The sequence below is a fragment of the Tiliqua scincoides genome, chromosome 1 (genome assembly GCF_035046505.1).
Source record: "Tiliqua scincoides isolate rTilSci1 chromosome 1, rTilSci1.hap2, whole genome shotgun sequence".
Lineage (NCBI taxonomy): Eukaryota > Metazoa > Chordata > Lepidosauria > Squamata > Scincidae > Tiliqua > Tiliqua scincoides.
The window spans coordinates 171,846,780-171,871,971 of NC_089821.1; the positions used below are offsets into that span (position 1 = coordinate 171,846,780).

General features: G+C 42.8%; 1 protein-coding gene across 1 annotated transcript in view; it reads left to right on the top strand.

The window, feature by feature from the left end:
* Positions 1 to 7,972: 7,972 nt before the first annotated feature.
* Positions 7,973 to 25,192, top strand: part of PRIM2 (DNA primase subunit 2) — an 87,736-nt gene continuing 70,516 nt past the window's right edge. Inside the window, exons 1-5 of the mRNA XM_066609490.1 lie at positions 7,973 to 8,038; positions 13,965 to 14,127; positions 15,302 to 15,405; positions 17,434 to 17,513; positions 20,466 to 20,586. Coding sequence (XP_066465587.1) covers positions 13,980 to 14,127; positions 15,302 to 15,405; positions 17,434 to 17,513; positions 20,466 to 20,586 — 453 coding nt within the window. The 5' untranslated portion in view covers positions 7,973 to 8,038; positions 13,965 to 13,979. The remainder of the gene's footprint in view (positions 8,039 to 13,964; positions 14,128 to 15,301; positions 15,406 to 17,433; positions 17,514 to 20,465; positions 20,587 to 25,192) is intronic.

Here is a 25,192-nt window from a genome sequence, read left to right on the forward strand (position 1 = left end):
GCAGCTATGCCAGTGGGGCATGTGCTGCATCCTTTGGTGGGGAGGCAGAAACAGAGGCCTCCCCAATGTTAGGGAACATTTGTTCCCTTACCTCCGGGCTGCATTGCAGCTGCACCAGTGCTGGAAAGTTTGATAGGATTGGGCCCTTAGAGAGGCATTAATCCAGTCTCAGGATAGTGTGGCAAGGCATGGGATGGGGAAAGGATACATAAAATTATGGAGCCCACTGTTGCTTGGTACACACAGAAGAAGGCGAAACAGAATGCAGAAACCGAAAGTTGCATTATGGCAAAAACGGTGCAACCTTTCCAAGGTCACAGTTAATTATCGGTTATTTGAGAATGTATATTTATCTTGAATATGGTGCAAGAACCATGAACAAAACAATCACACAAAAGGACTGAAACTGTGACAGCAAACTGGCAGGTATCTGAAATGCAGCTGTCATCATGCTAGATTTGCTTTAGAGTTTGACAGCTTTATAATATGTTTCTGGTTGTGTGGTGTTTATTCAGAAAATTAGGTTCTTCTGAGCACATAACTCAGACAACTGAGCACATAACAACAACTGAGCACATAACAGCGCATGTCCAACCACAGTATTTGTGTAGTCATCCACTTCAGCAGCACTCCTGCACTTCTTGACAAATGTGATTAAGGGCCCAATCCTATCCAATTTTCTGTGCCTGTATAGCCGTGCCAATGGGGCATACACTGCATCCTGTTGTGGGGAGGCAGTGACAGAGGCCTCCTCAAAGTACGGGAACATTTATTCCCTTACCTTGAGGCTGCATTGCTGCTGCACTGGTGCTGCAAAGTTGGACAGGATTGGGCTCTGAGTCCACCACAAGTCCAAAGAGTAATATCATCATACTGATACTCATTCTGGCATTTCAGTCATTAGAATTAGTAAAACAATGATAGTACAAAACGCCTAATGTAATGGGTGTTGGTTTGAAAATGTTATTGTAAAGAATAAGGCAAACAATCAAGCAAGCAACCTGTGGATACCAACTGGCAAGAAAATCTAGTACTTAAGGTGGCAATTGTGGGCATTCTTTACTTGGTGGTAAAACCTACTGATATTGTAGTGTAAACATGCATAGGATTGTGCTGGGTATGCAGCCCCAGACGCAATTTATCCAACCCCTTTTATAATTGCACTCTCCAAGCATGATAATTGGGCTCTCTTATATCTTGAAATTATGAATAAAATTTGCACATTTTTCTCTCCTGTTATTTGTAGCTAATGAGTTTCTACATGAGAACAAAGTGCTTATTTCTGGCCATCATCTTGATGTCACTTAATGATGTCACTTCCTGCTTAATGATGTCACAACCAGTCCTCAGCAGGCACTATGAATGCTATTCGACCCACTACATGAAACGTTTTTGCCCTGGCTTAGATGGTACTGTACTGAACTGTAGGATTTTTTAAGTTTTCAGAATTCTAACAGTAGAAAAGGCGGACAGTGGCTGGAGAAGACTCAGAAAAGGATTGCCACCATTATTTCTGGTAGTGTTTTTGTACCTTTACAGCTGAGAGACAGGTAGAACACATTTATCAATTTCAATCTCACTTTTTATTCAAAGAGCTCAGGGCAATATATAGGGGATTATCCCACCCTTTCACAACAACAATGCAAGTAGTTTGGGATGATAAAGATTTGACCATGTCAATTGTCTTGTAAAGTTCATGGTTGAGTTGGGATTTGACCTCAGGTCAAATCTTCTATTTACTAAACCATGCTGGCTGCTTGCTACTATGAGAAACTACTCCAATGTTGTCCTACATTAGGAGGGAGAGGAGGATGGATGAATGGAAAAAGTAGAAAAAGAGGGAAGGAGGGACAGCGTCTTCTTTTTCCTTGGTGCTTCTGATCAATTAATTGTGAGCATAGGATTGTATCCTAAGATCATGCAGAATGCAATGTAGCTCCTTTGGAAACCCTTCTAAAAGCAGGAAAGTTTTCCACTCATGAAAGTATTCCTTGTATGAGCACAACAGTCCTTCTGCTTGCAGAAGGAGCTTTTGAGGATGGAGCTGTGCTCTAAGCAAGCTCAGGATACGGCCTTGATGAGGAGCTGCCAAATTCCGCAGCTTGACCAGGCAGCTGGGTGGGATGGATCCAGCAGTGGCTTTCAGCAAAGGAAGGTAAACATAAGCTTACGTCCCAACAGCAATGGAGTGTTTTTCCACATTGGATATGTGAGGAGCTTTGTGGTTACTGGGTGTGAAAGTATCTGCAGTTCCTCTGGCGCAAAACATAAGGGTGTTGCCTGGTAACCTAGTACTGTATGTCAAGATTCAAACCCAGTAGTAACTCACCCAAAGGCAAGGTGAAAGCTTTCACTGTAACACTCAAACTGAAACATGCATGTGAAGTTTTATGAAGGCAGCACCAAGACTGTAGTACCAACACAGAGATATTCTGACTGGAATGCTGCAGTCCACAAATACTTTCTGTGTCAATAATCCTGTGGAACTAAGGGTGCAATCCTAACCCACTTTCCAGCACTGACATAAGGGCAATGCAGCTCTGAGGTAAGGGAAAAAACATTCCCTTACTTTGAGGAGGCCTCCGTGAGTGACACCCAACTGCAGGATGCAGCACATGTCCCATTGGCACCACTATGCCAGTGCTGGAAAGTTGGTTAGGATTTGGGCCTAAGTGGTATCAACACCCTCCCTTTTGTAATTTAAACACCCCCCCTTTTGTAATGTAAAGTTTCTTGGGGTCCAGTGCCAATGGAGCCACAACGAATCCCCGATATAAGGGAGCAAACATTCCTTTACATTGTGGAGGCCTCCATGACTTCCCCCCACCACTGGATTCAGCGCACACCCTGTTGACATGGCTACATCAGTGCTGGAAAGTTGGATAGGATAGGGCCCTTAGTTTTCAATATTAGCATGAACTGATGTTGCTGTCAACAATACAGCTGAATTCTCTTTACTCCTGTTTTACCTTCAGTAGTCCTCAGTCATTTTGGATATTTAACACAATGGTTCTCAAACTGACAGGGAGTTCAAGACCGTAGGTAAGTCTTGATGGGGGCAGGGGGAAGGCAGTGCTGAGTTCACAGGGTGTTTTTTTAAAAAAAAAACTTACCCCTGCCTGCAGCAGCCTCCTGGGGGTGCAGGGAGCCCTGTGGAGCCTTCTGCAAGGCTCCCCACATCACAAAATAATTAAAAAATGCAATTCCAACCCACTTGCGGTTTTGCAATCACAACTCGGATGTGGCTTGCAGTGGCATTTTTTTATTATTTTGAGGTGTGGAGAGCCTTGCAGAGGGCTCCAAAGGGCTCCCTGCACCCCCAGGAAGTACTGCAGGCAGGGGGTAAGTTTTAAAAAAAGCCCCTGCAAGCCCAGCAGTGATGCAATTCTGTGGATTGTGTCGCTCCCTTCCCCGCCCCTTCCAGTGCCAGAGGCACTCATTCTCAAACTGGTGGATTGTGACCCACCAGTTTGAGAACCACTGCCATGGCATACAGAATTGCACACATCCCCCAAATGAATTATAAAAATGTAGGATAGAAAATAAGCGGGGTGAGGTTGCACATTTGTCAAGTAGTGCTAGTGGGCCCTACAGACCATGCATCAATTACATAGCAAATAGCTCAAGAAAGTCTCAGTATGGGATTGACCTCTCACTAAAATTTAGGAACAGGCTATAAATATATTAAATGATGTTCATTGTTGGGAAAACGAAGAAACTCAGATATGGCAAATCAGCTGTCACTGTAAATAGGGATTTCAGGATTTTTCTACAACTCCAGTTGCTCAATTCAACAATTACATCTGGATCAGAGATGCCTATTAAAATAAATGTTAAGTCTCTAGTTGCCATGGTAAGGAAAGGAAAATTTGAAAAAGCTAAATTGTGTAATACCACAGAAATGTCTGCTTAAGACTGAAAGTGGGCTAAAACAACTGTTTTAAGGAGTACAATGTGTCTTGCATTTTTAGGAGTAGTAAATTCCACAATTAAATGTGTTTACATATTTTATTTGTTGAAAAATTAAATAATTCTGCCCTTCCCAAAACAAGGTCATTCAGAACAGCTAACAAACAATTAAAAATAAGAAACACAACCCTGCACAGCCCAATCTTTCTTATGCGTTTGTGAAGAAGTAAGGGCAGAACTACACATGGGCAGCCCAATCCTATGCTTCATGGCACCTGCTGGAGCAGCAGCACCAAAGTGGCTACTGCTGTATACAGCAGGCTCTGGGAAGCAGCTGGGAATCTCCAGGGGGGAAAGGAACTTTTGTCCCCTTCCCCTTAAGAAAGCCCTGACCCTGGCAATGGGTCTCCTCATGTCTGCACTGGCTGTTTTGTCGGCGCAGATGTGAGAGCCTCTGTGTTGGGACATCCAGCGTTCCATGGAGTTCAGGATCAGGCGGAGCAGGGCTCTGCCAGTCCCAGCCTCCTCCTGCCCCAGTTCCTCCCCCCCCCCGCCATCCTCTCACCCCTCAGAGGTTGAACCGCTGCCCAGCAGTTTCATTTACCTCCAGGGGCGGCACATCCTCCTTCTGCTGGCACTGGGCCTGGCACCTGACTAGATCAGCCCAGCGCCCCTACTCTCCAGGTGCCGTAAACGTACTTTACGGCACATTCACGGCACCCAGCGCTAGCGCTGGAAGACTATAGGATTGGGCCCTAAGACTGCAGTCCTATACACACTTTCCTGGGATAAACCCAATTAAACAATGAGACTTACTTATGCGTGGACATGCATAGGGTTGTACTGTGAGAGACAAGTTCCTGTTTCCCAACCCTGAGTTCACCTGTCGTAATATACTGTAAATGCAGAGGCAGCAGACAAGAGGAATGTGCAGAGGAAAACAGAGCGGAGGTACTCAATTGATTTTTTAAAAGATTCTGTTGCAATTTACTTTACTAATTCAGATGTGCAACATTCAGACTTATATAACAAATAACTATTACCCTTGCTGTTGAAAAAAGAGCATTAGCCTTAGCTTGGATAAGCACAGATGCAATTACTTTCAACTGTAATTATTGCTGTAGTGTAGCTCATTGAAGTGTGCTTCAATGACTCATCTGCAAGAGCTTTTGTTAGCAGGGAATTCCATAGCAAACAGGGCTGACTTAAAATGTTAGCAGTAATAATTAACTTATAAATTTCCAAAGTAATAATTTCTATTGATGGAAGTTGAGAAGATATTTTCCTATATAAAGACAATCATCTCATGTTGCATTATGTGCCTGTTCCTAAAATATCATTTCAGGTAATGAGTAGAACTGTAATTTGTCAAACAGGTTGATCTTCATCAGGGTTTTCAGATACTACAGAAGCATGAACAGGCATAGGGCCCCATGATGAGTTCACTGGGTGGGGTGGGGTGGTAATAAGAGGGGAGGACAGCACTGAGCACTCCTGTTCTTTTAAGAGTTGGCTGAAGAAAAATTAAATAGAAACCAACTCTATCACCAGTGTTATTTCTTTACAATATGGAGCAGGAGTATATTATACCAGATGGCATGCTGCATTAAACAAACTTGTGACTACATTAAGAATACAGCCTACCTTGTATACAATATTTTTAATAAAATGCAGGAAAACACATTAGTTAATATTGTCTTTAAAACCATCTGTCATTATGAATCCTCTGTTTTTTATTCCCAGGAATGCAAAAATGAATGCCGCTTCTCTGTTCCCTTACAGCCCAACACTGGGTTGCCAATTTGGCCCAAATAATCCTATTTCTCCAACTTTTTGAGATGTCTGGCACTCTTGTGAAATTCTCAGGTCTCACACCTTGAAAAAATCTCATGGTTTTGGATGTATCTGACTTGACAATCTTTCTGCCTCACAAAACACTAACAGCCCAATCCTATCTAAAAAACGCCTGCCAATGCAGCTGCATTACCAGAGTGTGCGCTGCATTCTGCAGAGGGGGTCCCAGAGGTCTCCTCTGGGTAAGGGAACATTTATTCCTTTATGTGGGCATAAGGCTCTACTGCCCAAATAGATCTGTGCTAGTGATTCCACTGGTACAAGTCCGAGTGGAGCCGGAAAGACAGATCAAGGCTGGGAAGAGGGATAGGATACTGGTGGCGCACTGTTATTGATACCATCCCCTTCCTGGCCTCCACACACCCCCTTCCCCACCCCACTCTTCTTCCCTCCCTACCCTGTTTCACCTGCCCCTGCACTGTCTTACCGGCACCAGGGCTTTTCCTGGGCTGCTGGCACATGGCCACGGCTGCTTGCAGTAGCAGCTCAGCTGTGCTGAATGGTATGTTGTCATCTGTGACTGTCATAAAGCAGGCTGCACCACCAGAATGCAGTGTGGCCATGAGATTGGGCCCTAACTGTTGCTCTGCTACCCTGACTCAATTAGGAAGTAAAACCAAACTGATAGAATAATTTAGTGGTAAGTGACACTCTCCTCCCTCACATACAGGTTTCATCTTTCATTTGTTGAGTTTTGCTAGACTTACACTTATGTGATTTCTCTTTATTCCAGCAGTTGTTTAGGCAGTGTGGGCCCAATCCTATCCAATTTTCCAATGCTGGTGGTGCCACTGTGCCAGTGGGACATGCACTGCATCCTGTGGTGGGGAAGCAGTCACAGTCGCCTCCTCAAGGTATGGGAACATTTGTTCTCTTACCTTGGAACTGCATTTCAGTTGCACTGATGCTGGAAAGTTGGATAGGATTGGGCCCTGAGAAGGAAACTGGGAGTGTTTGGAGGTGGAAGGCAGTGTTGGGAATCAAAATGGTCTACATGGGTAGGAGAGAAAGAAAACAGAAGTCAGGGAGTAAAGCCATTGCTTGTCAGAGCAGAGGCTTTTATGAACTCTCAAGTGCAACAAAAATACAGCAGGGAAAGAGAAGGAATAAGTGCTCTGTGTGTGAGGAAAGCATCAGTCATCCATTAAGTATTAATAGGTATCAAAGGATTCATGCTGGAGAATGTTCAGGGTAGCAAAAGCTTCATTCAGAGCTTTGCCCTTTGCTATTTACACCAAGGACTCCACTAACACAGATATGTCAAATGTGAGAAAAATTTCAGACAGGGTCTGTATCTGACTTTATGTGAAACCATTAACACAGGAGAAACCATATACAGTAATTTGGCAATTACATATACAGTAATTTGGCAAACCATATACAGCATTTGGCAAGAGCATCACACTGAGTTCAGATTATAGCCTTCAAGCCTGATCCTATGCCTGTCTACTCAGGAGCAAGTCCCATTGTGATCAGTTAAGCTTACTCCCAGGAAAGTGTGGATAGGATGGCAGCCTTAGAGCCCAATCCTATGCCTGTCAGATGCAAGTCCCATTGTAGTTACAGGATTGCAGCCTAAGAGCCCAATGCTATGCCTGTCTACTCAGAAGTAAGCCCCATTGTGTTCAATGGGCTTTACTCCCAGGGGAGTGTGTATAGGATTGCAGCCTAAAAGTGCAATGCTATGCCTGTCTACTCAGAAGTAAGCCCCATTGTGTTCAATGGGCTTTACTCCCAGGAAAGTGTGGATAGGATGGCAGCCTTAGGTTACAATTTTATCCACATTTACCTGGGAGTAAGCCCCATTGACTGTAATGGGACTTACTTTTCAGTAGGCATGCACAGGCTTGGACTCTAAAAGGACAACCCTCGCAAGACAGCTGCGCCTCAGCTCACAGCCCAAATAACGGATTGAAGACCTAAGCGGGTGGGAGGGGAGAAGCCCCACCCACAAGCCCTCGTGGCCCCGCCTCTCGCTTTCATGTAGCCTTCCCATTCGCTCCTGCTCCGTTCTCCCCGCCTCTGCCTCATTACTATGCTAATTAAGTCCCGCCCATTTTTGCTACTCCGCCCTCCAAGGCAGGCGGAGTGTTGCCACGGCAACCGTGGAAGCTGGCGGAAGAAGGACCAAAGCTCTAGGAGGCGGGCAGATGCGGAAGCGGCAATACGTCACAGGGCATGGAAGGCGCGCGCTGCCTTGGCGCGGGAAATTGGGAAGCGGTGGCTGGTGGTAGCAGCTGCAAGGAGCAGGACGCGGACCGGGTCGGGCTGTGAAGTGAGTGGCTCTGCGGGAGTGGAATGTTGGGGCGCCAAGATTCTATTCCCCCCTCCCTCGCGGGCGTGTCACTGAAGCGCACGAGCAGGAGGCAGCAGCAGCAGGCCCCTCGCTGATTGCTGGCTTAGGCTGCAATCCTGTCCGCGCTCACTTACCGGGGAGTAAGCCCCGTTGACTATAATGGGACTTACTTCTGAGTAGACAGGCATAGGCTTGGGCTGTCAGGTCTTGATTTGCATGTATACAGTGGTGGGAGGTGGCAGAGCCTGTGGCAGGTTGGACTTCAAAAACCGCCTTCTAACATCAGGAGGTTGCACAGACCCATCAGGGCTTGGCAACTTGTGACGGACTTTTCCTCCAGAAGTTGGTCCAATCCCTTCTTAAAGGCATCCAGGCCAGATGCCATCGCCACATCCTGTGGCAAGGTGTTCCACTGACTAATCACATGCTGGTTAAAGAAACATTTTCTTTTGTCTGTCCTGACTCTCCCAACACTCCATTTCAGTAGCTGCCCCCTGGTTCTGGTGCTGTGCGAGAGAGAAAAGAGCATCTCTCCAGGCACTCTATCGCCACATCCTGCGGCAGGGAGTTCCACAGGCATCCAGTTTTAGTGGATGTCCCCTGGTTCTGGTGTTGTGTGAGAGGGAAAAGAGCATCACTCCATCCACTCTATCACCACATTCTGTGGCAGGGAGTTCCACAGACACCTAGTTTTAGTGGCTGTCCCCTGGTTCTGGTGTTGTGTGAGAGGGAAAAGAACACCCTCTCTGTCCAGTCTATCCATCCCTTGCATAATTTCAAAATTTAAGAATGGTATCTCCTGCCTGAGGTTATGCAGGCCACTCTCCAGCTTCAGGATGTTGCCATCTCATTCTTTTTTCTGTCTGGCTGCCTTCTCTGGTGGGCGAGTAGTCAGTATCTTTCCTTGTCCTCATGTTGCCTGCCTGCTGCATCCTCTCACATTGACTCGCTCCTTGCCATCATGTATGCAAGCTTCAGAACTACTTGTGGTCCCATGAGGGGATGCAGTTCTCCTCCTACAATACAGGTTGTCAACCTCGAAGCCAGGGCAGTGTGTGAAATGGGTGGCTGTGATAGCAGTGTAATGCTTGGGTGGCTGGGGATCTTGGAATGGCTTAACCCTTTGGTAAAAGTAGTTGCTGATTAGAAGTCTAGGCCAATGTTTCTCAGAGTGCTCCCAGGAGATCTGAGGCTCCCTGAGATCCCTTCAGGGGCTCTACGATCACACCATCTGGCCACCATCTGCTTGGCACAGCGCCACTCCGTGCATGTGCCGGCAATCTGGCACTTCCCAAGACTCAATATGAGAGTGTAAAAGGCTCCACAGACAGAAAAGTTCAAAAACCGCTGGTCTAGACTCTTCTCATTCTTTCACCTCACTCTGCAAGTTATAATGTTTCAACCTGGAACTGATGACAATACATATAGTTCTGGTGGAAAAACCAACATTGCACAATATTTTTGCCTTCAATAGGAATAGGAAAACAGACTGAATGATAATTCATGGAAGGAGAAGTTAAAGTAGTCTTTGAAATTGTCTCACTAGTGATGCATTGGGGGGGGGGGAACTGGTGATCCATAGCAAAGTGCCCAATAGATTTTTGTCCAAGCTAGGTAGTAATGTTGGACACTTTCAGAACAAAGGAAATTAGAGAGAGAGAGAGAGAGAGAGAGACTGACTGACTGACTGACTGACTTCAGATGTGCTCAGTGTGAGGAGCAAGCTAGTTCTTCTCTCTTCAGGACCTTTGCACATTGGTATTTCTTTCCTGTGAGAACTTTATATGTGGATATGGAAGAGGCTGAGAAAAGAGGGCTTGAGATAGTTGAGCTAGAATAATGGTAATTTGTTCTTATACACTTTTGTGTATAACCCTTGGCGATCATGAAGACACCACCTCATAGCTATGCCTATGTTTGCATCAGCATCATTTCTTGAAGAGTTTCCAGATTACCAGAAAGAGGAAGGGGAAATTGATGGGGTGCGTGACAACCATGGCAGAGTCCAGTAGTTCCCAAATGTTTTTGACTGGCAGCTCCCTTGACCTCCTGGGCCATTGACTGCAGTTCCCCACTGGGGCTATAATCCTATACTTCAGTGGTTCTCACACATTTAGCACTGGGACTCACCGGGACAGAATGAGAATCTGTCGGGACCCACCAGAGGTGATGTTATAATTGGAAGTGACATCATCAAGCAGGAAAATTTTTAACTATCCTAGGCTGTAATCCTACCCACACTTACCCAGGAATAAGTTTCCTTTACTATCATTGTTAAAAGAATATACATAGTAGTTTGTTAAAAGTACAGGTCTATAACATTTTCCCAAAAGCAGTCACATATCATGGTAGCATCAATTCTAATATATTAAAAATAAAATATTGAAATGAGTGGGGACCCACCTGAAATTATCTTGCGACCCACCTAGTGGGTCCTGACCCACAGTTTGAGAAACACTGCTATGCATTGTATAGGGCAGTGAATTTTTTTTGTGAGAATTCCATGGCTCCCCTGTCTGGTTTTCACAGCTCGCTGGGGAGCCGCAGCTCACAGTTTAGAAACCCCTGGCGTAGGCTGCTACCTAAGAAAACTCATCCCTACCAACAGTCATTTATTGTGGCATGAGCTTTCTTAGAGAGCAATTTGCACCATCCATTGCCAAACTGATACTAGAGCATTTTATAAACTTTGGCAAATGAATTATTTCTCTAAGGTGTGTTTGGAAGAGACAATGTTGTGCTCTCTAGTTCTTTAAGTGTTACTTTCTCTCTATGTCCTGCTTCACTTTCAGTTAGTGATATATAACCTGGCCAAAGCACACGTGATTAATAATTATAGTGGATTAGTAAAAGCTTTCTTTGTTCAGCGCTGCTTTGGACAAGATGGAATTCTGCATGGCAGTCACTTATGTTGCCTGCGAACAGACAGTTATCTTTGCTGAACATTTATTTTGCTGTGTTTACATTCCTTGAAAAGCTTTGCTTGACTTACGTTTTTCAGTTTATAGGTACTCTGTGTACATCCAGTGAAAGACTTGTGTAATACTCAACATGATGAGCTGTACAGCTTCTTGCCTCTTAGTAAGAATATAAGTGTATTTATTTTTAACACTGCCTATCACCTAGATTCAAGGAAACTTCAGATTAAGTATGAAAACATAGCCACCAAAAAGGCTAACTATTCTGTTTTTGCACCCAATCTGAGAAGAAGCTCATGCCAGGTAGCTGCTTCTCCCAGGAAATTGGAGTGCAGAACCTTCTGGACTGATTGGCAGCAGAAGCAGCTGCTAAGTGTGAGGTTCTTCACATATTGGGCATGAAGATGGGAGGCGGCAGGGCAAAATGGTAAAACTTTGCCAGTGCTGCTCCTAAGATGCTTTTCTTGGTGCATTGTGGGCTGTACATAAGAACATAAGAACAGCCCCACTGGATCAGGCCATAGGCCCATCTAGTCCAGCTTCCTGTATCTCACAGCGGCCCACCAAATGCCCCAGGGAGCACACCAGATAACAAGAGACCTCATCCTGGTGCCCTCCCCTACATCTGGCATTCTGACTTAACCCATTCCTAAAATCAGGAGGTTGCGCATACTCATCATGGCTTGTACCCCATAATGGATTTTTCCTCCAGAAACTCGTCCAATCCCCTTTTAAAGGCGTCTAGGCTAGACGCCAGCACCACATCCTGTGGCAAGGAGTTCCACAGACCGACCACGCGCTGAGTAAAGAAATATTTTCTTTTGTCTGTCCTAACCCGCCCAACACTCAATTTTAGTGGATGTCCCCTGGTTCTGGTATTATGTGAGAGTGTAAAGAGCATCTCCCTATCCACTCTGTCCATCCCCTGCATAATTTTGTATGTCTCAATCATGTCCCCCCTCAAGCGTCTCTTTTCTAGGCTGAAGAGGCCCAAACGCCGTAGCCTTTCCTCATAAGGAAGGTGCCCCAGCCCCGTAATCATCTTAGTCGCTCTCTTTTGCACCTTTTCCATTTCCACTATGTCTTTTTTGAGATGCGGCGACCAGAACTGGACACAATACTCCAGGTGTGGCCTTACCATCGATTTGTACAACGGCATTATAATACTAGCCATTTTGTTCTCAATACCCTTCCTAATGATCCCAAGCATAGAATTGGCCTTCTTCACTGCCGCCGCACATTGGGTCGACACTTTCATCGACCTGTCCACCACCACCCCAAGATCTCTCTCCTGAGCTGTCACAGACAGCTCAGAACCCATCAGCCTATATCTAAAGTTTTGATTTTTTGCCCCAATGTGCATGACTTTACACTTACTGACATTGAAGCGCACCTGCCATTTTGCTGCCCATTCTGCCAGTCTGGAGAGATCCTTCTGGAGCTCCTCACAATCACTTCTGGTCTTTACCACTTGGAAAAGTTTGGTGTCGTCTGCAAACTTAGCCACTTCACTGCTCAACCCTGTCTCCAGGTCATTTATGAAGAGGTTGAAAAGCACCGGTCCCAGGACAGATCCTTGGGGCACACCGCTTTTCACCTCTCTCCATTGTGAAAATTGCCCATTGACACCCACTCTCTGCTTCCTGGCCTCCAACCAGTTCTCAATCCACGAGAGGACCTGTCCTCTAATTCCCTGACTGTGGAGTTTTTTCAGTAGCCTTTGGTGAGGGACCGTGTCAAACGCCTTCTGAAAGTTCTTGTAGTGTGGAAGCCCCTGCATTAGAGTCATTTTATTATTGTCTACTCCACTGTAAATGGAAGGGCCTTCTGGCATCAACCAAGGACATTAAGTAGGATGTAAATGAACCTTCAGATGTCATTCAGTAAGTGTTTCAATCAATTAGATCAATTGCGACATTTTTACAGTATGTGACTGAAGTTTACAAACTGACAAATTGATGTGCTCCTAACTTCTAGTTGTAATTATGAAATTGACAGACATATTTTGCTTATATTTTTTGTAGAGGTTGAAGTTGGACAGATATGGCAAGATTACTGTGAAGCTTGATAGTACTGTATTCCAGTGCTTCCCAAACTCCTGCAAGGGAGTGAGCGCTGGAAGTGTGTGCAGGGAGGGGTTGTGGCAGCAATGCAGTCCCCAGGATCATGCTGCTGCTGGGGATGAGAAGGTTTTTTTTATTTATTTGCCAGCCGCCAGTGCTGGAGTCCTGGGGAGTCTGGGGACCCCTCCACAGGGCTCTCTGTGCCTCCAAATATGTAAAGGAAAAAAGCAGGCACTTCCGGTATTTGTTGCAAAACCAGAAGTGCTGGCTTTTTTCTTTTTTTACATGTTTAGAAGCTCAGGGAGCCCTGTGGAGGGCTCCCAGGATACTGGTGCTGGAGGCTGGTGAAAACCCCCTCCCATCCCCAGGAGCAGTGTGATCCTGGAGATCCTGTTTCTGCTTTCCCCACCTCCCCGCACTTAAAGGGGCAGGGACGAGTGCTTCGGAGTTGTGTGACCCACCAGTTTGGGAATCATTGCTTGTTTTAATAGTTAGCAAATATGGGAATCTGTTGTGCTCTGTACAGGGATATTAGCTAAGTGCTGGTTATACAGAGAATTTCCTATGTGTATAAGATGAACTATCCCACACAATTTTATGGGGAAGAACAGTGCTGCAGGAGACTTCCTGTTTGAAACAATGCTAATTTTCACTTGGATTATCTGTACCCAATAGAAAACAGCCTCTCTCTGAGATTAATGAAGGGTTGGCTGCAAGTGATGAGTGGCTATTCTCACATAATCTCTGACTCAAGTACGTGTTCATGATATATTTCAGAATTCTTAAAACTGAAACCTATAATTCTTCCAACTTTATCAGGAAATAGCTTTATCAGGAATTGTTTCTTGTGTTTTAAATTGGGCTTAACGTTGCCCTATTACTTAATTATATGCTGTTAACTTGTCGTGGCTGTGTCTTTTATAGGTTTACTTGAAGAAAATGGAGTTTTCTAGAAGAAAGAGATTCTTGAGGCTGGTGAATGATAGACAGAATTTGTATCCTCATAGCCTTCAGTTCTACCTGCAGCCTCCTACTGAAAATATCTCTCTGATGGAATTTGAAAGTCTAGCAGTTGACAGACTTAAATGTGAGTATAATCTACAGCGGGATGAAGAGTGCTTTGTTGTATGTGGCTGTACCAGTGTCTAGAATAGTCTATGCCAGTGTTTTTCAAACTGTGGGTCGGGACTAGGTGGGTCCCCATTCATTTCAATGTGTACGTTATATTTAATATATTAGATTTAATGCAATGCTACAGATCTGTACTTTTAGCAGGCTACTATGTATATGTTTTTAACCATGACAGTCAATAGGACTTACTCCCTGGTAAGTGTGGATAGGATTGGACTCTGAGATGTTTGGGGAATTTTTTTTAACAGATTGGCAACTGCTTGGGAAGGTTAGAAGGGTTCTTCTTTCTTTTAAATAAATTTTTAAATTTATAAGTATTGTAAACTTTTAATTTAATTAACTTGAATTGATTTTGTCAGGGGGTGTTAAAATTTTCACGTTTGCTGGTGTCACTTCCAGCCATGATAACACTTCCAGGTTAATGACATCATTTCCAGTGGGTTTCATTCTAGAAAGTGCATCCTGGTGCTAAAACGTTTGAGAACCACTTGTCTATACTATGTTGTATCCATATTTTTTACTATATTTTATGAAATACTGTGCCATGGAATTTTACTTAACATTTTTAATGGTTATAGATAATATATTCAGAGTTTTCCCCAGTACAACTATTGTTATCTTCCATATTGGTTCATTATACAGGTTGTCCCTCATTATCCGTGGGAGTTTCGTTCCAGTACACCACCCTACCCCCCGTGGATAAGGAAAACCATGGGTTTTGGGGCCTTCTTAATGTTCCAGTGGGAACCAGGGAGGCTGCATCTGGCTTCGCCGGCCCTCTGAAGACCTTAAAATGTCACTTCCAATTTTTCCAAAAAACCAAAAGTGACCTTCTAAGGCCTCCCAGAGGTCTTGGGTGTTTGGAGGGTCTCCCTGGCCTTCAGGACACCCTCTGTGGGTGACCAAAGCACAGCTCCGGTCACCTCTGGAGGTTCCATGTGAGACTGACCCGTTTGTTGAGGGACCTGCAGATAATGAAATCCATGAGTCCTGCATCTGCTGATACAGCGGGCCCACTGTAATATGCTTTTTAAGGATTAATTTCTATCCATTCAGTGAGCTATGTATCCTCAGATGTGTCATTGCCAATTTATGATGCATTTCAAGGCTTATTGTCTCTTTCTTTGCAGTACTTAAATTTGTTGAAAATCTGGGTGTGAGTTATTTGAAAGGTTCTGATGATTATGACAGAAAGCTAGGAACAGAACTTCGAAAGCTAAAATTTCCATACATGGTAAGTGCGACTGAATAATATGTTCTTGACCATCTGACTATAAAGTTTACACTTTGCATGCGCTTGTGAAAACCTGGAACCTGATGGGGTGATAGATTAAGAAATGGGGGCTTACTAACAATTGTTGCAGTTGCCTGTGGAACCACACCTGTAATAAGTTTCTTTAGAGGCTGTAATGTTATCAGTGTATGTTCAAGTACAGTGACTTCTAAGCCTGAAGTTGCTGTAGAACAGAGACATCAAAACAGAAAGGGATTAGAAGACCAACCTCTCTATGCAGCAGATGCCCAGAACCATGTTCAAAGACTTCCACCAAAAATTGCCAGGTTCTGATGGAGGGGGCAGTGGTAGGACCATAGAAATATTCCCTGCCACTCTATTGCAGTGTGCCCCTTCCAGATTTTGCATTCCCAGACTTCCATTCTAGAATGCCTATATGCCAAGTAGCCCATCTTGCCAACCTAACTATACTTTTCATTCAAGTCTTCTTGCTGCAAGCCATTCCACTCCCTTTCCTCTCGACTACAAATACATGTTTCACATTCTGCTTTGTTCTTCTTCAGTGCACTTACTGCGCTGTCCTATTCTCCCCACCTTCCTTGACATCTGTGATGCTAACTTAGCAGGAAAGGTTAGAGAGGTTGATTTAGAGGCCCAGGACAAACATGCAAAATTTGGAAACCAAGATTTCCAATGGATGCATGTTTGAATGCAAAACCCATGTGGGTTTCCTTATCCGTGAGTTTTTCCCCATTGAATAATAAGCCAAGTACCGTTTCACATTTTAATCCATGAATTCAGAGTCTTCTCCATGAATTTTAAACATATGTTTGGAAAACTTATGTGGCTATCTGATTTCTGTGATTTTTGAGTCCTTGGAGGAAGTGAGATGGTTCCCAGGGGAGACTGCTGCATTGGAAATTGCAAGGGATCTGATGAGGCCCCTGATCCTTATATTTGGTTGCATAATTGCCTGTGTAGGGTGGTTGAAGTCCCAATACAGGTCACATAAGGCTTGGTGGTCCCAGTTACTCCTACTTTTGGAGTCTCGGCTCTCTTGATACTGTGTGACCTTAGAAGACTCTACACATGTTTGTGAACATCCAGGATTCATGAGCCTGCATAGTGTAAATTGAGTCCCCCTTGTTCACACCCATGGAATTATTGAGAGTGAAAGTGATATGTACATTGTGAGATGCAGCAGGAGTGAATTCCATGGTGGTTTCCCTCAGTTACATCCTCAAAGCTTCAGCTAAATTGCTTTCCATTAGATTTTTGTCAGGAACCTGTGTAGTTATATGCCTTGAATCAATCATGCCTGCAAGTGATAGCTCCACTTACCTTCTGCTACTTTCGAGTCTTTCTAATTTCAAGCTGTAGAACTTACACCTGCCTGGAAAAAGAGGGCAAACTAACCAGAAGAAGTTACTCACCCTCTTACCCAATTCACTGTAGAGAGGGAAAGGGTAGCTGGAGGACTATGATTGTGGTGCTATTCTTTGCCAACCATTGTCGCTCGCCTCTCATGTAAACAGGCAGGTGGGTGATTGGAAGCAGCTACAGCTACCTCCTTATGCTCACTTTCCTGTCCTGGGTAGTAATGTCAGTGACTAGATGTGAGTGTGGGCTAAGGATCCATGGAAGGCATCTTTACTACGACCCTTAAAACCTGGTTCTGACCCTGATTCATAGACTATAGGGTTGTCCCTTTTAAGATTAGTTCTTACAGTAAAGCATTTAAACTCTTCTTGTGATTATTGGATATAATGTGAAATTGAATATAATTTGGATATAATGTGGATTATATATAATATATATATTATATATATATGGCATATAATATAATTGGATTATATCCAATATATAATATTGGATATAATGTGGGCATTTGGTGGGCCGCTGTGAGATACAGGAAGCTGGACTAGATGGGCCTATGGCCTGATCCAGTGGGGCTGTTCTTATGTTCTTATGTTCTTATGAATATTGACTAGATTTTTTTGTTACTAACGCATATGCTTTTGTAAATAGGCTTTGGCTGAGGAGGATTACGATGCAAGAAGAAAAGATCATATTTCTCATTTTATACTGCGCCTTGCCTACTGCCAATCGTAGGTATTCTTCAGCTCTACACACACACACGTACACACACGTACATACATACATACATACATACATACATACATACATGTAACCATTGTTTGAGCAGTGTTCCAAGCCTTTTGGGATAATTTTACTTTTGAAATGCTTTCACTTCTCAGATGAAAATGATAGTAACTCACTTCTGAATCAGACATCACACCAAACCACAATGAAGAAAAAATGTATTAATTTCAATACATACATGGTATCCATTTGAGCATGGGTACAGCCATTACCTGACCTTCAGAGGCTGCTGCGCCATGATTTGCTTATGTGTGTTCAGAAGCTGTTATTTGGGTTCTTAACTTGGATTGGCGCAAATCATGGTTCAGTATTATGTCTGACTTAAGCTGTTGTGTCAGCATTGCTTATAGGAGACGCAAACGAAGCTACAGTGTGTTTAGTTGGGTATATATAACATTTGCTTATGTAAAGATGTATACAGTATATTGCTCTTTAAAGGGGAGAAAAAGGAAACAGCTTATAGTGCAGTGTAAATAATTGAAAAGCTTTATAAATCAATAATATATCAAGGTAAACAAAGCCCTTTAAAGAGGCTGGCCATTACTTGCTTCCTAAAAAAACACAACATGCTGGATAATCGATTTAGAATCCAGGTTTTTAGAATATTTTAATTCATATTAGTTGCATTATCACTGGAATGTATTGTTTCTCATCTGTTTTAATGACTACTTGTTTTTAAATAAATATTTATATACCCAGTCTCCTCCTATGTTCAAGGTAGATGACAACAAGTTTGAAGGCCCAAAGTTATTTAATCCTGAGTGTATCTGATGTGTTGAAAATAAATTACCTGTTCACCTGTTAGGTTTTAGTAGTTCAACAGTGCCACCAAGAGGCAAAAACTTGTTTTAGCACTCTTTTGCTTTTATTCACAAATGTTCTTCTGTTGTGACTGTTTGTTTGTTACTGTAGCTGGATTTTATTTGCCCACGAATGAGAGAGTAAATTCTGGTTTAGTACTTGGCTTTAAGCAAATGCTGCAGTTTTGTAAAGTTATTCATGCAGAAGTCTAGTTGCTTATGTAATACTTGTGCATTGGATGAATGTACTTTTACAATTATTTTCTTTCCAGTCCTACTGATCTCAATGCAGTTTGCTTTGAATTAACATTTGCACAATGTGACATAGGGGTTAATTTTCTTATTTTGGTGGTAGGTTAGGAGCATAGTCAAAATGGATAATCATTTAGATCAGGGGTGTCTTAAAGTTTTCGGCAGGAGGGCCACATCATCTCTCTGATACTGTGTTGGGGGCTGGAGAACAAAAGAATTAATTTACATTTAAAATTTGAATAAATTTACATAAGTTTACATAAATTAATATACTAGGTGGAACTTACACGAATGAATGAAGGTCTTGCAATAGCTCAAGGCCTATGAAAGGCCTTGCACAAAGCAAAGCTGGCCTTTTCTTTGCTGCCGCTACTGCATCACAGACGTGAAACAGCAAGCAGTGGAGGGAGCCCTCATCCCACAGCTCATGCGAGAGGTCAAACAGTCGCCCTCACTCTGAGAGCAGTTGCATCAAGCCAGTGCGGGCTCCAGCAAATTTCCAGAGGGCCAGAGGCTCATTGGGGACTGGGGTGTCCTTGAGGGCTGCATTGGGAGTCCTCGAGGGCCACAAGTGGCCCCAGGGCCGGGGTTTGGGCACCCCTGATTTAGATGAGTTGTGATATTGGGGAATGGTCCAGCTAGAGTCTGCGGACTACGAGCTGCAGATATGGTTGTAAACTTATACTTTAAGTTTAGAAAATGACCCAGCAAAGGTATTATTGAGAATCACTTAACATACTGATTTCTCTCCTTGGTGGTATTGGACTTTTTTTGCTCACTTTAAGGATTATAAGAAAGAGACTATCTTGACCAGGGGTGTCAAACATAAGGCCTGAGGGCTGGATGTGGCCTGAGGAAGCTCTTTATTGCACCCTCAGGCTCTCCTAGCACCACCACCTGCTGCTGAACTGTGCTGAGGTGTCACTGCTGAAAAGGCAGCCCACATAATTAGGCTCTTCCATATCTTAAGAATATGATCAAGATTTGTGTATTTTCTCTTCTATCATTTGCAGCTAATGAGTTGTTGAGAAAAAATATCTTAATTCTGGTCCTGATGTCATGTAATGATATCTGTCCCTCAGCAGTCGCCATGCATGCTATTTGGCCTCTATGAAATTAGTTTGACACCCCAGTCTAGACTCTTTCACTGAAATCAACGCATATGTTACGGTGAATGTTGAAAATTGCTGATGAATTTGTGAATATCTGAAAACTTAGAGAGCTACTGGTGAGAACTTACTTGGCGAAATGTGATTGCCATTATTCATTGTCCTGTGTCTGAAAATTTACTGATACAAAATGCATCTGGGATTGTCAATGTTTACTTGTGTTCCAATGTGTAACAAGCACTGGGCATTTACAGTAACATAATACCTCTATACTGCTGTTCCCTCTGTATTTTGGGATTAGATTTGAAACATAATGTTGAACTATGAGGTGCTTGGAGGAATCAGGAAGTTGACAAAAATGATTTTAAGATGCTTATTGCTTTGATTTGTTAAACATGTTTTGAGTATTGCGAGAGCTTTTTTTAAAACCAGTCTTAGTGGAATGATGGACTAAACTTAAGTTGCAGCCCATTTAACGTTGGAGGAGAAGATCCTTCCACTACTTGAACAAAAAGAAATGTGCATGAGTGAGAGACAAATACTGTAAAAGGAACAGCTGAAGATAATTTGGTAAAAGATAGCAATTTAAAAACTAATCATGTTGAAGCTTCATATCAAAAACCTGAATGTGAAAGGGAGATGTTTGCTTTCTTTTTTTCCCCCCCCAAAGGAACAATACTTAAAGAATGGCTTTATGTGTTTATAATTAAGTGTTTTGTGTGTATTAAATCTGCAGGGAGGAGCTTAGGCGGTGGTTTATCCAACAAGAAATGGACCTCTTCCGGTACAGATTCACTCAGCTAAATGACGAGTTGATTAAAAAATGCCTTGAATATGTTAATTTGTCATATGACGCTGTAAGTATCTTGAATTTGTCTCCAGAATTTTTCAAGAACTATTTATGAAAGATTGTGTAGTAGTGTAGAAATAGATATTTAATATCTGAGTGGAAGACTGAATAGGGTTTATAACAGCCTAATCCTTAGCAGCCTGGTGCTCAGAGGAGCAGTGGTGCCAAAATGACTACTGCTGCATTCTATGGGCACTGCCCATTCATCCCCTTTTCTTGGATAAAAATTGCATCAGTTGTGGAGCTCAATTTTCTATTCTGTAACAAGTGTTTGAGCTGCAACACTTTTCAGTAGAAATCTCTTTTGGCCCCTAGCAGTGCTCCGTGACCATTCTTTCATTGTTTACGATATGAGGGTCTTTAAACATGGTTGTGTCTGATGTCGGTGCAGCAAAGATTGGAACTGTGACGCATAGTGTCAAAGTGCTGTAGTAATGTCAGTATCCTGTGCATCAAATTTAGCTCCTGATGAGTTGTGCATTAGACATTCTTTCTGTGGGGATGCGGCTCATGGAGACGTGCATACCAAATGGAACTAAGGACCCAATTCTACTGGGCTTGCAAAGGCTCAGCACCAGAACGCACTGTTGCAAATATGCTCAAACAGCTGGTGCAGAGTCAAGTAGCCCGTTGTGGGGCTGCTTCCCTTCCCCCGAGGAGAAGCTGGGAGTCGGCAGCAGCTGCCCGGTGTCCACTGGATGCAGTGGCAGCCATTTCAGTGCCACTACAGCACTGCCTGGGCACCAGGCAGCATAGGATTGGGCTGTAAAACAGGACAGCTCTTTTGAGACAAGCTTTCTGTGGAGCAAAACTATTTTGCACATTAGGTTATAAAATGCATACTGACAACTCATCAGCTTTATTCTGGAATTTTAAATTGGTTAGATTTCTTGCTTTAGATATCATATAGGACTCGATATACTAATTGAAAAACCAGTACTTCAAGATCAATTAAAACCATTACTCTTTGACATGGAATTCACTTACAGCAGCCAAGATAACTCTAACTAGGTGCTAGAAATCTAGACATATCCCATGACAACTGAAGCTGCTGACTAAGGTCTGGGATTCTATGGTCATTAAGAAATTAGTGCATGTATGTTAAGGATAAATATAGCTGGGTTATTGTTGGAAATTTGGCAGCCTTTTTGTATTTTTTTAATTTATTGGGACAACATACAGGTTGTGTCTCGTTATCCACAGGTGTTCCATTCTGGAACCCTCAGTGGATTAAAAAAAAAAGTCAGTGGAAAAATAGCTTTAAACACCCACTTCTGGGTTTCTTGTTCCATTGTTACCCCAGAATGCATTGGTATAGACCGGTGATTTTCAACCTTTTTCATCTCATGGCAAACTGACAAGGTACTAAAATTGTCAAGGCACACCATCAGTCTTTTGACAATTGACAAGGCACACTGTACTGCCAGCAGGGTGCTCACATCCCCCAACGGCCCTACTAATAAATGACCCTCCTCCAGATTCCTGCGACGCACCAGTGTACTACAGCAGTGGTTGAAAATGGCTGGTATAGATGCTATACCACACCCAGCCACTAGATGGATTGAATAATGGAATAGAATTATTCCATTAGCTTCCATTATTCACCTCAACAAGTGACTGAATGAGATATAGTGTCCATAGCAATGCATTCTGGGGCGATAATGGAGCCAGAAACGTGGAAGTAGGTCTTTAACGTTATATTTAACCCCAAGAAGCTTGCAACAAGTGCAGTTTAACAGTGTGAAGGTGGGAAATGGGATTTTGGTGCTTTTTCCCTTGATGCAAGGCATTTAAAGGTGGACCCCAGTATTGGTGGATGCCAAATCGGTGGATAATGAGGCACGACCTGTATATATACTGGACAATATCTTGTTTCTGTAAGCTGTTTTATTCTGTAGGTTCTATAAGTGGAATTATGAGTCTCTTTTCCCTAAAATCAATGCTAAAACATGAAATCTTTGTAGTGGAAATGATCTGATTTGCAGATTGATAATTTGGACACTGTCCTCATGGCTTAACTGAGATGAATTGGTCAACCATGACTAGTTTGCAACACTGACAAAATTTTTGAGAAGAGATAGTCTCTTATCTGTAAGACTTTTTGATCCATCATTAGTATTTAGGATTACAGATGAATTAAAAATCTTGTATTGCTTAAGTTTCATTATGATAATGGATTTTTTCCTTTGCTACACTTGGTAAGGTGTGGATTGCCATGCAGCAAGCAGTTCTATTGAGTGAGCATTTGATTTGGCTTCATTTATATTTAATCAAGGTGGAGGGTTGCACAGTTGTGCTTGGATGCTTCTCCAACTACATTTTTGTTGTCTTTCACATACAAAAATTTGGCCTTTTAAAAAAAAATCTGTGTAACAGAATGGAATTTCAGTTAAGGCTTATGTGGGCCTTGTGCAGTTATTAATTAGGGTGACTATTAACATGCTACGCAATTTCTACAGTAAACTTAAGAAAGATCCACTAGATCAGATCAAAGGTTCATTTTGACGAGTATCCTGTTTCCTACAGTTGCCAACCAAAGGAAGGCTGTAACTGTGATCTGCGGGATCCTGCTTTAAGAAGAGGGTAGTTTATGCAATTTTTTCTTTTGTAATAGTCCTGGAGACAGGATATGGAAGAGGATAGATTAAAATGAAGTTTGTGAAGGTCAGCTTGGCTGACAAAGTTGTTATAGCATGTTACAAGTGAATGGCAAAGGTTAACAAGATTTGTACGAAGACTTCTATTCAGTTACACTTTTGTTTCCTAAGAAAAGGTCACAACTCCAACAGCAGACATCCTGATAAACAATCTGCGAGAGGCTATAGTTCAAAGCCTTTGACAATGCATTTTAGATATATGTTTTGGGGATCACAGAAATTTTTCTCTGCCTTTTCCTTTTAAACTGTAGCATAGTTTATGTGATTAACTATTCCTAATATATAAATTAATAAATTATTGTAAAAGCAGAAACCTTTTAGAATGTATATTGTGTAATATGATGTCTATACTAAATGACAAAGTTGAACTCATGCTGCTAGCTTTCTGCAGTTCTTCCCACCCACTACCCTTAACTGATTGGTCCTCTAACTCAGTGTTTCTCAAACTGTGGGTTGGGACCCATTAGGTGGGTCGCGAGACAATTTCAGGTGGGTCCCCATTCATTTCAATATTTTATTTTTAATATATTAAACTTGATGCTACCATGATATGTGACTGCATTTGGGGAAATGTTATAGACCTGTATTTTTAACAAGCTACTATGTATATTCTTTTAACAATGATAGTAAAGGAAACTGGGTAAGTGTGGGTAGGATTACAGCCTAGGATAGTTAAAAATTTTCCTGCTTGATGATGTCATTTCCAGTCATGACATCACTTCTGGTGGGTCCTGACAGATTCTCATTCTGTCCTGGTGGGTCCCAGTGCTAAATGTGTGAGAACCACTGCTCTAACTTATAAGTTTCAAATGAGACAAGAAAGTAGGACAAGAGTTTTGGAGATTGCTCTCCTTTGATATTGGGTTATTAGTAAAGTCCTGCTTATCACACTATCAGTGGATATTGTAAATGAAACTTTGAACTAATACCAAAATGGAGCCTGGAAACTTTCATCAGTTATTGTGATATTACAATTTTGGCTATTTTGGTAGAGGAAACACGTCTCTGATTATTTCCATCATTTGTTTACAGTATTGCACTGACTGTAAAATACTTTACAAAATCTACATGCAGAATCTGTTGCAAGCACAGGTAATTCTTAGGAACTGCTTGAGGATTAAATACTGATACTTAAGGTGTCAGGACTCATTGGGGGGCTGCACAAACACAGGCATGCAGTTTTTATACTTCTAGGAAACAGGCAGACCAATCCTGAGCTGCCCGGTATCCATCTCCTCCGTCCCAGAATGCCTCCTCCACACCTCACCTACCTCTCGGCTTCCTGGTGATCCACGCAACCGCACCAGAGCTCCACGCAATCGCTCCAGAGCTCCATCGGTACTAGTCCAGCGCCAACCAGTGCTGGGCTAGCACTGGTGCTCCACTGGCGCTAGGGCCTACAAACATGTCTTATGGCCCATTTGCGACAGTGTGCGCTGGCAGTAAGCCAACGAACACTCTTTAGGATTGGGCCCTCAAGCATCACATTCTTAGCAGAAATGAGGAATTGGATTCATCTGTTGTGCCTCAAATTTTGTCAGTGAAGCAAACTAGATTCTTTATGAAATCTCTTGAAATGTAAGAAATAGATTGAAGTGTAATCTTTTCTATCTATGCTTGTAGATACCTTTCTTAGAATGGAGAAGTCACCATTGAAAAAGTTATAAAGCAGGCAGTTCCTTTTGGAGAGGCAATGAATACATTGAAGGCTCAATCCTGTTCAACTTTCTAGTGCTGATGCAACCCTTACATTAAGGAGGCCTCCATGACTCTCCTCCCACCATAGAATGCAGCACATGTCCCATTTCCATGGTTGCATTGGTGCTGGAAAGTTGGATAGGATTGGGCCCTTAGTAGTATGCCACACTGAAGGAATTGAGAATACTGTACTGATTGAAGGATCGCATGTTTTCTTACAGCCCCTTGCCAACTGAGAACAAGTTCCAGCCTGGTTAA